Consider the following 14,954-nt stretch of genomic DNA (forward strand, 5'->3'; position numbering starts at 1 on the left):
AGGCAAACTGAAACTCGGGGTCATTCCATCTATTTCTATAGCCAACTTCTACACAATTCTTCTCCTCTCTCTTCATCACGTTGGGATCATCGTTAGGGGGTATGCAGACACACACATGCAGAAGTGTGAGATCATTGGCTGGATTGCATCACTGAATATTGGCAAGTGCTTTGCCTTAGTGGGGTGTGTGTTTGTATCACCATGTTAGCTGGGGAGGGAGGGGGCGGCATGAATGGGGAGCTTCAGATGCTCTGCGTGCATTTAATTAAGTTTTTTTTTTTTTCCTAAAATTGTACGCAAACATTTCTTAATGTGTGTCTTTCCTATCATAGTATCAGGTGTCTGGTGCCTTTTGCGAATGTGTGTGTCTCCCTCAATATATGCGAGTGTTTTGTTTTGTGTGTTTACCTGGCCATTTTGTTGACCTCCCTGGCAGTACAACGCTGTTTATGCATTCATACTTTGTGTCTGACGGCGTGTGAGTTTGTGTGTGGGTGGCAGGTACTGTGTGGGTCCATGTTGGTATGTTCGCAGTGGGCGGAGGGTCATGAACTTTACCTTTACCACACACACACACACACACACACACACACACACACACAGAGAGTGTGTGTGGAGGGCTGTAAGTGACTGTTCTCAGCGCTAGGTGACACAGTGTGGGCTCGACTCCAGATGGGAGAGCATTAAGCTGTTAATAAATGAGGATCTTTCTCTGCATCTGTGGAATGACAGACATACAGTATTCTAATGAAGAAGGGCTACCCAGATGGCTTGATTTCATAGATAACTCCCCTCTTTCTCACATTTTATACTGATTTGCTTTATACTGCGAGTGTGTGAGAGAAACATTGACTCAGAGGGAGTGTTTTTTTGTGCTTTTAATTGAAAGGACATCGGACAGTGACATAAGAGGAGTTGAATAGGATTGGGAAGTGATGCAGTTAACCTTATGATAAAAATGAGTGCAAGTCATGTTACTGTAAATGTTACAGCTGCTTCATTATGTGAAGAAACACAAATACACATCCTGTAGATAGACACACACACACACACAATGCACAAGAGCATTGCTGTTTTAGAGTGACTGCAGGCCCACACAATAGCATCAGTCATGCTTGTTTTGTTTTTATGTTAAGAACAGCTCCCTATAAAAGTAAAGCAAAATTAATTTAGGAACCGTTGCTTCCTCAAAGGTTGACACATGATGTTCCTCCACCAGCTGCAAGAGATGAAACCTGAATTTGTGTTTATAGAGGCAACATGATATCAGTATAGCTATTTTAAGTAGCTTTTGGTAAAGTAAGTTGTATAAATAAGAAGTAAAATAAACACTAAAATAAGTTAAGGTAAACAGAAATAATTTAACATTTAAAAACTAATTAAAATTACAATAGTGCTTCAAAATTTTTCCTTTTTTGCAGCATATGGCTTGTCTTAATTGAAAAGAATATTATGAGTAAAGTTTTTTTTTTTTTTGTTTCAGTCATTTTCATTATGGCATCAAATCACAGCAGCAAAAATCAACTCTGAATCTTCCTGTTTTTACTGTTACTGTACACTTGATAATTTTACATTCTGAAGTTAAACTCAATGGAAAGGCATGCTGCCCATTTTACTTATGTGATGTGACTTTTTACTGTGTGAAATGGGGAAAAAGCAGGAATGGGACATGATTTTTAGAAATTGGGAATTGGGATTTTTCAAAAATGGGAATTACATATCAGAATGGAGCGGAACCTGAATACAGACTTTTCAGAGAGAGCGCATGTGAAGACATTTTGATTTAAAGATTATAAAGACTTTCAGTTTAAATAAAGAACTAAAAAGTCAGGAATGTGCAAGAAAATAAATAGTCTTTTTTGTCTTAAAAGATTGTAAATGCTTGTGAATGTTGCTTCATGTTGTCTTTAATGCATTGAATGACACAACAGACAGAAGAATCACACACAAGCCTTATGGGACTATCACATGAAGTGCACCCACTTTCTTCCTCCAACAACAGCAAAAAGTTAAATATTTAAAAGAGAAACAAGAAAAGGGGAGTCCCACCGAGCTGTTTCATTTCTCAACCCTCTCGTCATGAATCAGCATTCACATCTCCTTCTTTTGTCAACCTTGTGTTTGTGTGTTTCTGTTTTGGGGATTTGTATTTTCTTCATGTATTCTTTATTCATTCCTTTTAATCTATTGGTAATTCACCACTCTTCCCTGTGCTGTCACTCCATCACTGTCATTATCTAAACAGCTTTGAAGTCATTCATTCGTTCTGTCCTGCCCGAGTAGCTTTAAAAGACTCAGTCGGTCGACTGATCTGAAGTCAGTATACAGCGGCTAAGACAAACACCTCTTGCAGTATTGATTACCCTTCACTGTCCAGTGTCCAGTCGACTCATTAGCCCGGGTCAGAGCAGGACCACCTGATAAGCACCTGTTCTCATTTTTCAATTCCCCTCGGGATTCCAATCATGCAAGAGGTCAAAGTTTCATATGACGCTCCTCTTTTTTTTTCTATGTGGAACACAAATGTCTCCTCACCGGAGTGCTGAGGTCAACCGGACGGGGAAGATTGAGTCGGAATACCTCCGTTGTGGGAGGTCTGTGGATATTTTTTTTTTTTCCTCTTTTCTCTCGCTTTATCGCTTTTTGTGCCTTGTTCTGTTCATCTTGGGGCCCACGGACCCCTTCCTCCTTGTTTGAAGAGGATTCTTGCCGCATGGGAGTTCACAAACAGATCAACTTTCTTAGACAACAGTGCACTTCATTAAGACCCTCAGCTGTGTGTGTCCACCTTATCGCTTGCCCACCCAGACGACATGCTCTGGTCAAGGCTGCCGCGGCGTCTCTGCCTTTCTCTCGTCTCTTTCCGTCCGTTCCTCCCACGCTCTCTCTTTTCTCAGCTGTGGCGTCGTGCGTGAGCTGGCAGAGGACGGTGTCTGCGGGGGGATTAGCGTGACCCCCCCCCCCCCCCGCTCTCATATGCTCTGTCTCCCCACCGCTCCCCTGCTGATCCCCCTGCTAAGGCTCTTCCTTCCTCTCTGATAATCTAGATCCTGGCCGCCACATCAACAGCCCATAAACAAACCCCCTCCTTGAGTCTGAGACTGGAGCTGACCCTGTGTGGTCACCCATTGTCCTATTTGAGACCCATGTCATTGGCTGATGAGACATGGCTGTATTTATGTATCTTATATGTGGGACCCCAGCAGTGCGACATGTGGTTTAGTGTTTTTCTGGCTTAGAAGAAGATTGTACGGGATAGAATGGTGAATTAACGTGACGCTATGCATATAATAGCATAGGCCTCTTGGAAACCCATGTCTGTCGGCCACTATCTAAGTGTAACGTTCCCACAGATTCTGTGCACACATTTGTGAAATTCTAAACAATAGTTTAAAAGATTTATTTTTAACGTTTTATGCCTTTTTTGTTTAGAAGGGACAGTGAAGGTCGATGGAAACTCGAGTCTGTGACTTGGACTCGAGTTGCAATTAAGTCGCATAAATAAAGACTTGCGACTTGACTTGGACTAAACTTAATCTATTTAGATTCAAAACTGCTCATGCTGCATGTATGCAACCTCTTTGTTTGGATTGTGTTTAAAATACTGTGGTTGCCTCTCATTTTAAATGGAAAAAGAGCACAGACAAAGCCTGAGTTTGTTTTTATGAGTTTTCTTTCATTTGTGTTATTCATTTGATTGATTGGGGTTTGTTTTAAAATTTCAATTTTGTTTTGTTATTCAACATTTCAATTTTACAAAGAAATGTGCAGGATTTTGTCTGAGAAATAATAAAAGGTCAATAGTATCATGAAATGAGCCTCAATTACTGGCTGAAAGAACTTTTGATAAAAATAGATCAAAGATTTGAGACTTAACTTAGACTCAACCTCATAGACTTAAGACTTAACTTAGACTCGACCTCAAAGACTTCAGACTTGACTTGGACCTCAGAGACTTGTGAACATGTCTGAAATAAACATTGTTCTTTTGAATTTTCTTTTCATCAAAGAAGTTTCATGGTTTTTATCAGTGATTAAAAAAAAAAGTTTATTGGGCACCACATCAGCATATTAGAATAATATCAGGCTTGTTTATAATTTTTTTTTTATAAACGGCAAAAACAAGTTCAACATTTAATGAAAGAAAAATATGTATCTAGCAAATATAAGTGCATTCCTAAAAATAAAAATGTATAGTTTTTTGCTGGGCCAAAAACTTGGATTTAAAAGTGGAAAGTGGATTTAAGAGAGAAAGGTTAAAAAAAATATCAAAAACATTTAGAAAATGTGATTTGACCTTTTTAAAATCATATTGGAAGCTGGAAGAAATGTAACTCTTTCAGTAGGAAAAGCCAAGGGGCAAGAATTTTGTGAATGACGGGTGTTTGATTTTTGTGCATTGTCTCCTGTGGATTTGTCTGGCTATGGATTCTGAGCCACCATTAGCTTTGTCCCTCCAAAATGTGTTTTTTTTTTTTTTTTTATTCCAAATCAAATAAAAAAAAAAACTCATTTTGAGTGTTTAGTTGGTGCACGCTTTAACCGACAACAGTCCTCTCCAGCGGGTCTGTGATCACCACCCTCATCACGTTTAGAGGGGGAGGTTAGGAGCACTTAGCGTTCTTACCTGCAGGGTTTTCATTATCAAACTAATAAGACAATATTAATTATGCGACAGCACTGTGCTCTAATTACAATGACAGGCGATTGTGCTCTCCTCTCCATGTCAATTTATCTATAGGAGGGCAGTGAAGGCAAACACTAATATTCCATAAGATTATTTAGGATATTAACTCTGAGAATTGATTCTCTGTTTCTCGGTATATTGGCCTGGGGGAACTCCCTCAGAGACCGCTAGTGACATGCAGATAGTTTGAAATGATAAGGTTCAGCAATTTTGATTGCATTACCTGTGAGGGATGTATGAAGGAATGAGCTACGTGAACCCGATGTTCCCACCAACATACGCTTTGTATGAATTCTGCTCACGGGGTGTTCTGTCAGTCTGGGGGCAAAAAGTTAAACCTGTGAAAATAATCTTGTCTGAATACTGCACAAATAATGTATGAACTATTCAAAGTTGTTTTGTGAAGAGAGAAAAATAGCCCAGAGCTGCTCAGGGATTGTTTGGGGGCATTTCTCAAGCTCTCAGTGATGTGAACTGTACAAACTCTGCATGAGTTCTAGAAAAGTCATATTTCTTTGGCTGCTTTTTATAAGATATGATGTCTTTGTAAATAGACATTAGTACAAATTAAAAGACAGCAAAACAAGATAGTGGCTGCTTTTTCAAGCTCTTTTTCTAGTTTTTATGGAGTATGATCACAAATGAGGAAAAGAGAACTGGATGTCTTTTTTTTTTTTTTTTTTTTTTTTTTTTTTTTTAAGACAAAGCTATTTTGTATTCCCTGTAGGGATGGCTCGATACCATAATTTTGGCTTCGGTACGATACCAGAATGTAGTACCTCGGTATCGATACCATAGGTGACAAATAACCAGCCTCAAAAAGATAAGTGAATTAAAAAATATATATTATTAATAATAATAATAAAAACAGATTCATATGTTAATACCTTTTGTATCAAACGGTAACAAAAAACCTAAAGGGAACATAGGTTACGTTTTGATGTTGGAGGAAAAAAAAATAGGCTAACTGCATTATAAATATATTCAAATCTTATATTTTCAGTGCAAACACAGTGCAAACTAAATGTCTCCTAAAAAAAAAAACCTACCGGAAACATAGGTTTCATTTTGAAGAAAAAAAAATAGCACTGAAGTTGCGCAATTGATGCAACAAATGTTGCTTTATTGTAAAGTGTTATTCTAACAGTCAAAGTAATGTTCAAAATCATGTTATTTCTCTCTCTCAGATTGTTTTCAGATTTCAGACTCAACCAAAGAAAAAGCATTAAATATAAATCTCACTCTCTCACTTGCTTCATATTAGCGGTCGGCAGCGCGTCAGAAACATGCCCTTCTTATCATAGATACTAAAATTAATATAGCAAAACTCTTGCTCAATTCATATCCAATTAAAATTTGATTGTATGAAATGCAAGTGCATGCATTACGTGACCAAAACTTAATTGATTCTAGTGTGTCTCACATGCACATTTGCGCTTACTGTATTACATCTGAATGTGCGTTGATCAGATGTAAATAAAAGGTCAAATCAAATCTGAATTTATGAATGATGCACTCACCTGTCGATCTCTTTATTCTTTGAAAAGATCAGGATGAGCAAGCGACAAATGCTTAAAAAGATTTGATGTGTTCCTGTGGCAACATGATTTAGGCCTATAGCAACGCTTGCATACAGGTGCAGTATGGTCAGTTCCTTCACCTTTGTCATCTGTTTTTTTATCCTAAGTAATGCCATATTTCACTTATACTGTTCTCTTTATTTATTAATTTTGGGTGCGCTGAGTTTCATCTGTTTGATCCATCGCGTTGTTCTGTTGTCACATTTACCGGTTGCGCTGCAATTTGGGAAGCACTGCCACCTACAGGTGCATTTTGCAACAGCAGCGTATGAAATACCGAATTGAGCAAAATTCTCATATTAAAATATCGTACCGTTTGAAATATAATATATACCGGTATTTTTCCACTATCGGTATACCGCGCATCCCTAATTCCCTGCAACAAAAAAATAATTTCCTGAAGATTTCATGAAGTCATTGTTAGCCCTGATTTGTCTTTGGTTCCCATAGACTAGTTGTATATATATATATTTTTACCATATTATCATGTCTGTTTGTCCTTTAGTTGTTCAGTTGAAACTAATGTAATACGTACAGTAGACTATTACATTTTTTATATATATATATATATATATATATATATAAAAAGCCACATTTGTGTGGCGGTTGTTAGATCAGAGTATGTGAGCGGAGTGGAGCGTCAATTTCCCCTCCGCGCTCCGAGCATTTAATAATCACTCCGCGCTCACTGATATCAGAAATACCGCTCTGTATCTGAAGTATTTCTATATGTTAGAAATATCACAGTTCTATGCCCGTTAAATATAAATAAAATGAATAAAAAATAAAAAAAAGGTTATTGCGACTTTTTATCTCACAATTCTGACTTTTTTTTTTTTTTTTTTTTTCAGAATTGTGAGAAACTCGCACTTGTGGGTTATAAAGTCAGAATTGCAAGTTAAAGTCCAGTTTTGAGGGGAGAAAAAGACAGATATGTTCTCAGAATTGCGAGTTTATATCTCAGAATTATGACTTTTTAACTCTCAATTGCTAGTTTATATCACGCAATTCTGAGAAAAAAAAAAAAGTCAGCTGTCAGCTGAAAATATTCAGAAGTAATAAATTCCTTGAGACATATAACTTCCCGCTCATGTCCACTTCAGTCATCTTAGCCTTCACATTCTTTCTGATTTGAGTGATCCTTTTCTATCTAGCTAGCTAAATATGTTTAACATGTGAATTCTTGATAAATATGCAGTTATATTACGGGTGGTTGGCATGCATTGTACTCGTGAAGGAGCGGTGATGGAGTGCTCTTGGAGCGAGTGAAAACCACGACACTCCGACTTTGAAAAAAATCCGCTCTTCGCTCCGTTCAAATTCACACCGCTCCGCTCGCATACTCTGATTGTGAGTAACTATTGCTGTCATGACAGATCTATTTCAGAACCAGCCGCTATCAAAATAATCTGGCTATTATTTTTCCACCCTGTGATGTTAGCATGGACAGTCCACTCTCCATTGGCACATGATGAGGGAACATGCTGCACGCATTCACGCGTCTTATCTACAAGACCCCTCGCCATCTTGTCGGACACATATACTCAATCATCTGTGAGAGTGAATGGCCGTGGACCATCTGGAACAGAACCCACGCACCCTTTCAAGACCCTCTCATTCTTTTCTCTCATATATCAAAAGAGAAGCACCTGAGGCACTGAAGCAATAATGTAGTATAAATGAAATTTCCTGCAAGGCTTATTGATGTCATTAAACACAAGCATATTGCACTTCACAACCATTTTAGTCTTCATCAGAGAGCTTGACATTTAGTGAATTAGGTACTGTTGAGCTGCCTGTGTCTTCCTACCATCACTGGCGTCGCCGCCTCCGCCACGGTCTGTAGAGATATCCGTCATCCCATTTAGGCCCGCTGACCGCTGACTAGCGCTAATATCCCCTTGCATTAGCTCATTTGAGTCTAATGTACTTTTGGTGTTTGTAATCAAATAAGCAATAGCTTAGGCTATGCCTTATGGCTTTAGATGAGTATGTAACCATTATGATAGCATTACTCTATCTAAAGGTTTTGTTTTGAGTTTTTTTTCCCCCCTCTGTGTCATGATTGTGGATATGAATTCATATGCACATTTGTTGTATTGATTCTCTGCGTTTGAAGTCACAAATCATTTTTTTGATTGGATTTTTATTATCCTATTAATATATTAAAATTTGATCTAGTCTAAACCAGTGGTTCTCAAATGGTTTACTTCAGGAATTTAGGAAATTTTATATTTGAACGTCAAGTTGTCGAACCTATAAGAACCAGAATTGTTCGTTGTGTAAAATACAGAAATGCAGAGATTCATTTTATTAATTTATTAACTATAATTTGATAATTATTAGTTGAGATGTGTTCAGATGTTGTTGCATTTACAAAGTTGACTTGTCTTTATACTTGTATATGAAGAGTTTATTAGCAAAAACATAACTTTTCAAATTTTCAAAAATCATGTTTTTTACTGTTAACATTTTATTGTGTTAGTTAGCTGTATTTTTTTGTTGTTTTTTAACCTAGTCAAAAAAACAATAACTGCAGTTTCATTGAGATGAATTGGAATGCACAAAAAAAACTTGATTTTTGAGAATGGTTAAAAACGGAGTTATCTGTTTTTGCAAATGAATCTATCATAATTAAATTAGACACAAATCCTGGAATGAAATACACTTAATTTGAATTTACATAAACTTCAGACAAAATTAATAATTCATTAGTTTATTTAATACTTTTTATAATTTATACATTTAGTTTTATTTATTTTTTAATATGTATTTTGGAATGGCCATACAAGAAAGTTAACTTAACACTGTTGGCCAAGGAAACATGCTGATGTCATAATCTCAAAATAGTCAGAAATCGCCCAACAGCCTGACCAAAATGTCCATCAGTCTATCAATATTAGTGATCTAATAATTAATCTTTTCTGAGTCATATTATCGTTTTCCTTTCCTTGATGGTTTTCAAGGGCATATGCGTCATGCATCCTTGTCTATATGCATCTGCCTAATTTGACTTTTTATATGGTTAGTTACACATTATCATTTGTATTTTCCATTATTTGTTTCCCTCCCGCCTACAATCAGAACAGACCTGTCAATGAATTTGGTGTCTTTATCCTCCAGTTGAGGACCACTGGTCTAGACCGTGTGCATCACACTGACTTCACCCATCAGCTCTGTTTGACTGTAGATCAAGACCTCACATATTTTGTGACACCAGCACAGCTGATAGTCTCAGCCATCAGACACCGATCCAGCTCCACCACCTTCACGCCCCATTCCAGTGGGGCATCTGTTAGTGCCTCCACCCGGGTGGGCCGTAAAGTTCTCTCTGACTTGGCATAACAGGATGAGCGTGCCCTGAAAGATAAGCCCCGTTACATTGGAGCTGTTCTGCTGATTGTTGCCAAATCACAACCACCATAAAACATCTCATCTTAATTAGCGCATTTGCTATTCACCTCTTAAAACGCTGTAGTTTCAGCTGTTGCAGATCGTGATCTAAAGCAAAACAAGAAAGAAACGCTCAAAGTTGTTGATGTCACTGAACCATGAAACTTTTGGCCCGGGGTTGAAATTGCTCTGTGTACATGTTCTTTAGCAATTTAGCTGCAGGGATAAACATACCTTACATCAACACGCTGTTTGTACTTTAGATTTGCCCCGCTTTAGGCTGACAGCACCCGTACACTCTGCTCTCTGAGCAGAACAAGTGATATCAGACAGTTCCAATTATCTCATTCACTGCGGCCGTCGAGTGTACAACTGCATGGACTTTGCATACATACAAAGAAGTGTGATTAATTCTGATCGTCATAAAGAAAAAAAAAATATTTTTCCTTTCTGTATAGGTTCAGCTTGAGTTGCATTACAGTATTCTTTGTACAATTATACCAAATAAATCAAACTACACTATGGACCTTTATCGTAGATTTTGATTATGCATTTCCAGAGTTATTAATATAATAAACCTAGCAGGTTTTTTTCTCAATTAAAAAAATGTTTGTTTATCTCATAATTTTCTTTTATTATATTACCTTTTAATAAAAGAGTTAATGCAGCTGCATGAGTGTTTCTAATACAGCTGTTGAGGGTGATGGCAAATTTGACATTTTTCTCTCTTCTGACCACTGTATCGATCTCTTAATATTTTTTTTCATCCTTTTGAGAAGTCATAGAAATGCTATTGTGATATTTTTTTTATTTTATTTTGCTATTGGAGAAAATGGGAACTCAAACATTTTTATTTGTTGTACACTGTAAAACATATTTTAAAGTTTATTGATGAAAGAAGATTAATTGCAGGATGTTTTAGAAGAAAATACTATGTTTTTCTTTAAAGTTTTGCAATTAATTCAGCCTGTTCTTGTTTCTTTTATAATTATTTGTGAAATTTACTAGCAATTTCTGGTTACACTTTATTTTAAGGTGACATTGTTACAGTGTAATTATACATTTAAGTACGGAGTAATATTAATTAACTATCCCCCGGTTTCACAGACAAGGCTTAAACCTAGTCCTAGACTAAAATGTAAATCTGAGCTGTTTCGACTGAAAGAAACTTGCACTGACTGATCTTAAAACATGTCAGTGTCTTTGTTTTGTCTTAAGATGCACACCAGTAATGCTTTTTTCTAAGGCATGTTTATAAAAATTACTTAAATGTCCTAATTGAACTATGGCCTAATCCTGGTTTAGGCTAAGCCCTGTCTATGAAACCAGGCCATTATGTACTTACTGTATGGTTAGGGTTAGGATTAAGGTAATTATGCATCATTTATTGTTATAATAATAGTAAGTACATGTAACAAAGACACCTTAAAATAAAGTGTTACCCAATTTCTGAGTGATTTATTTTTCCAGTTTAGTTTCTGTTCACTACTAAGATTACCCGACTTCGACTAGGAACCCCAGAAGTATGAATGGGGTCCATCTAATATTCTTTAATTAACTCCCTTCAGTGCTTTTTTTTCTTAAATGTTCCATCCGGAGTTGCAGTATATTTTAGTTTCAAACCAACTGGAAGATATATTTGTAAGTTTGTTTGAAAGACTTACAAGGATGTCTCTCTTGTCTCCTGCAGATCATTACAAAGCATGTTTATGAACGCTTGGAGAACGACTGCAACCTGAAGAAGAAGATCCTCCCTGTAAGCAATGTCTTTTTTCCTCCTTAATACTTTAGATGCCCACAATTTGAATCTAAACAGAATTATTGCGAACATTGATGCAGTTGCGCTTGGCATCCTATAAGATTACAATGGTCTATATTGTGTGAAAACTAAGTTTTAGAGTGATATTCTTCAACACTTCTCAACTCTCCAGGAGAAAATTGCATTTGTTTTGATGGTAAAATTGCATACGCTCAAGTAGATTCCTGAGGTGTGGTCACTGCATTCATATGAGCAATAATGTTATGATTTCTAGTACACTTTTTAAGAGGCGTATCATTAAACTACACATCATTTTTGATAGCGGGTGTTTGCACTTGGTAGACATAGAATTTATGTCCTTTTAAAAGCACTGTAAATTACTCTCCATAAATCACCTTAACAATGCTGGCACAGGCTTTTATGAGCTGTTTTATTTGTGGAGAGTATTTACCAAATGATGTTCTCGGAGTCTGTATTGTCTTTCAGAGAGTTTCATGGGCAAAGCTACCTGTGACCAACTGCATTTAGTGCTTAATCCATTTATCAAAGTCCATTTTAAAGAATAGTAGACACAAAATGCATCGTGTTATTTCTAAGCGTATGATTTTATACTCATCTTAGAGTTTGCCACATAACTTATTAGCACACAGGAAGCATACACCATGTAAATGTCAAGATGGATTTGTTGCGATGTAATGAAGTCATCAGATGCAGACAGACAGCAGTTGACTGTTTTCTGCAGCTAGCAGTGTATAGTTCAGCATTGAGCGCCGTTCATTAGAAATGATTCCAGGCTCTGACTCACCCTGCTGTTTCTGAGAGTGTCCTGCCCCACTTTAATAAGATTAAGTATAGTTGTTGACACACATCAGGGGATTGAGGAGTCGCACAAACAACATAAAAACACCTTTTATAATCGGATCGAGGTTCACAGAGTTTGTCGAGTTCGACTAAATGATGATGGATGTTAGGTTTCTAGTTTTACTTAGTTATAGACCACTTCATTTACTGCAGGATTTTGGAATGTAGTGTGAACTCTTGTTTTGAAGTGCCCTAAGTATGTTCAGTATAAAAATGAAATTTCCAAAATCTCGTGCCCTGTCGTAATTGGCCAAAGGCATCTCAGTTTGGAGCTAATTGTAATATTTATATTCCTTCAGGTTGATGCAACTGAGGATGAACCAAAAAGCTTTATTTACATGAGCGAGGATGCCCTCACTAACCCAGAGAAGATCATGGTTCTCATCCAGGGCAGTGGAGTGGTAAGGGCAGGCCAGTGGGCTCGACGCCTCATCATTAATGAAGACCTCAACAGTGGGACGCAGATACCCTTCATTAACCGTGCCAAAGAGGTGGGTTTTATTTTGTCGTCTTCATTGTTTTTAGCAAAGCAAATAATTTAAGCATGATGTATACAAAGTTACTTTCAGTTTTTGTTGTAAAATAATTTATTGCATTTGTGTTCGTGTTGGATGTGTGTAGGCTATATAGTTTACTTATCCAGAGATCAGATGTCAATCAAGTAAAAATGTGGCAACTTTAAGTTCCAATTCCAGCTAAATTTTAATTACATGCATACATACTCACTCTTTTTTTTATTAATATTTCAGAAACAAGTCTCTTATGCTACCAAAACAATAATATTCTGAAATATTATTACAATTATTTAGAAATGTTTTCTATTTTAATAAAATATAAAATGTAATTTATTCCTGTGATGGCAAAGCTGAATTTTTAGCAGTATTTACTCCAATCTTTAGTATCCCATGATCTTTCAGAAATCATTCTAATATGTTGATTTGATGCTTATTATCAATTATTGGTGCCCATTTATTAGTAATGTTTTGTTTTTTGTCAATGTTGAAAACAGTTTAATAATTAGACGTTTCTTGAGCATCAAATCAGCATATTAGAATGATTTCTGAAGGATCATGGGACACTAAAGACTGAATTAATAATGATGATAAATTCAGCTTTGCCATCACAGGAATAAATTACGTTTTAAAATGGAATAAAGTGTTCATTTTTTTTTTAAATTGTAAAAATATTTCACAATGTTACTTTTCTTACTAGTGGTGGGACAAAATATTGGTATGGCGATATATTGTTGTCCTTCATGTGATATGAGAATCGATACACCGGTACCAAATATCGAAATTTTAATTAATACAATAAGCCGCTCTAAATAGATTTCCCTGCTCCCAGCGTCTTAAAATGTGTCCGCACCATTTTTGACTTCTTTCCAAACTCCTTGTGCAAACACACATCTCACTGAATTACACACTACAACAAAAGATAGAAATAACTGACTTAAAACTATTTTTAGCTGGTGAAAATACTAGTATTATAATAATTTTGTCCACCACTGTATATACAAAAAGTTGATAAGCTGTTAAATGTGTTGGTTTACATGCAAAGAAAAGTGCGAGCTTTTAATAAGTCCAAGAATACAATTATTAATTTACCTAAAATGTTCAATTTGATTTACAGAACTTTCTGTTCTGTTTTGTAAAGGTTTAGACTTGAATAAAGAGGGAGAACTTTCTCTTGTTCACAGGCATTTTGTTTTCATAGTTAGATATCATGATGTATAATTATAGGGTTTGTTTATCAATACATTTATAATTGCAAAAATTGCTGTATCGTGATATTATCGTATCGTGAGGTACCCTGCGATTCCCACCACTAGTTCTTACTGTATTTTCAATCTAATAAATGCAGCTTAGTTGAGCATAAGAAACTTAAATTATCTTAATTATTCAAAAACTTTTGATCAGTAGTGCACATTTTTATTTTTGTACTGTGAATTTAAAGCATAATGAAGTCTTTTTGTATTTTGTACACATTAAAAAAAAACATATTTCTATATTACTATAGTATATACAGTGCCCTCCATAAGTATTGGAACAGTAAAGACAAAATTGCTCTGTTGGCTGTGGAGTCAAGGCATATACACATATGATTAATAGATGAATATGAGACAAAACTACAGAATGTCACATTTTATTATTGGGTGATTCAACACATTTGGGTGATTACCAGCTAAGAAGTTCAGCACTTTTAGAGTTTCATCCCTCTATCTGATGTGAGCATAAGCATTGGGACAGTTGAACATAAGGCAGATATAAAAGATTAAAAGCTATTATTTAGTTGCAGATCCCTTGCACACAATCACAGCAGTGAGTCTGTGACCCATAAACATCACCAGACTCTTGGTCTCATGCTTTAAAATACTTTTCCCAGCCTTTAATGCAGCCAATTCCAATTGTTGCTTGTTTTGGGGAGTTTCTGCCTTTACTCTCCTCTCCAGCTGATGAAATTCATGTTCAATCGGATTTAAATCTGGAGGTTGACTTGGGCAATCTAAGACTTTCCATTTCTTTGCCCTTATAAATTCCTTGACTGAACTGGCAGGGTGTTTTGGGTCATTGTCCTGATGCAATATGAAGCACTTCCCAATGAATCTGGTGGCATTTTCTTGAATATTGGTAGGCAAGATGGTTTTGAACCCTTCCAAATTCATTCTGCTACAGTC

General features: G+C 36.3%; 1 protein-coding gene across 3 annotated transcripts in view; it reads left to right on the forward strand.

The window, feature by feature from the left end:
- The window catches only part of arb2a (ARB2 cotranscriptional regulator A), a 187,363-nt gene that overhangs the window by 12,877 nt on the left and 159,532 nt on the right, over nucleotides 1–14,954 (forward strand). For all 3 annotated transcript variants that reach the window (XM_079417181.1, XM_079417182.1, XM_079417183.1), the window contains exons 5-6: nucleotides 11,351–11,416; nucleotides 12,580–12,771. In XM_079417181.1, the coding sequence (XP_079273307.1) occupies nucleotides 11,351–11,416; nucleotides 12,580–12,771 (258 nt within the window). The remainder of the gene's footprint in view (nucleotides 1–11,350; nucleotides 11,417–12,579; nucleotides 12,772–14,954) is intronic.

Source organism: Barbus barbus (assembly GCF_936440315.1).
Source record: "Barbus barbus genome assembly, chromosome: 5".
Classification (NCBI taxonomy): Eukaryota; Metazoa; Chordata; class Actinopteri; order Cypriniformes; family Cyprinidae; genus Barbus; species Barbus barbus.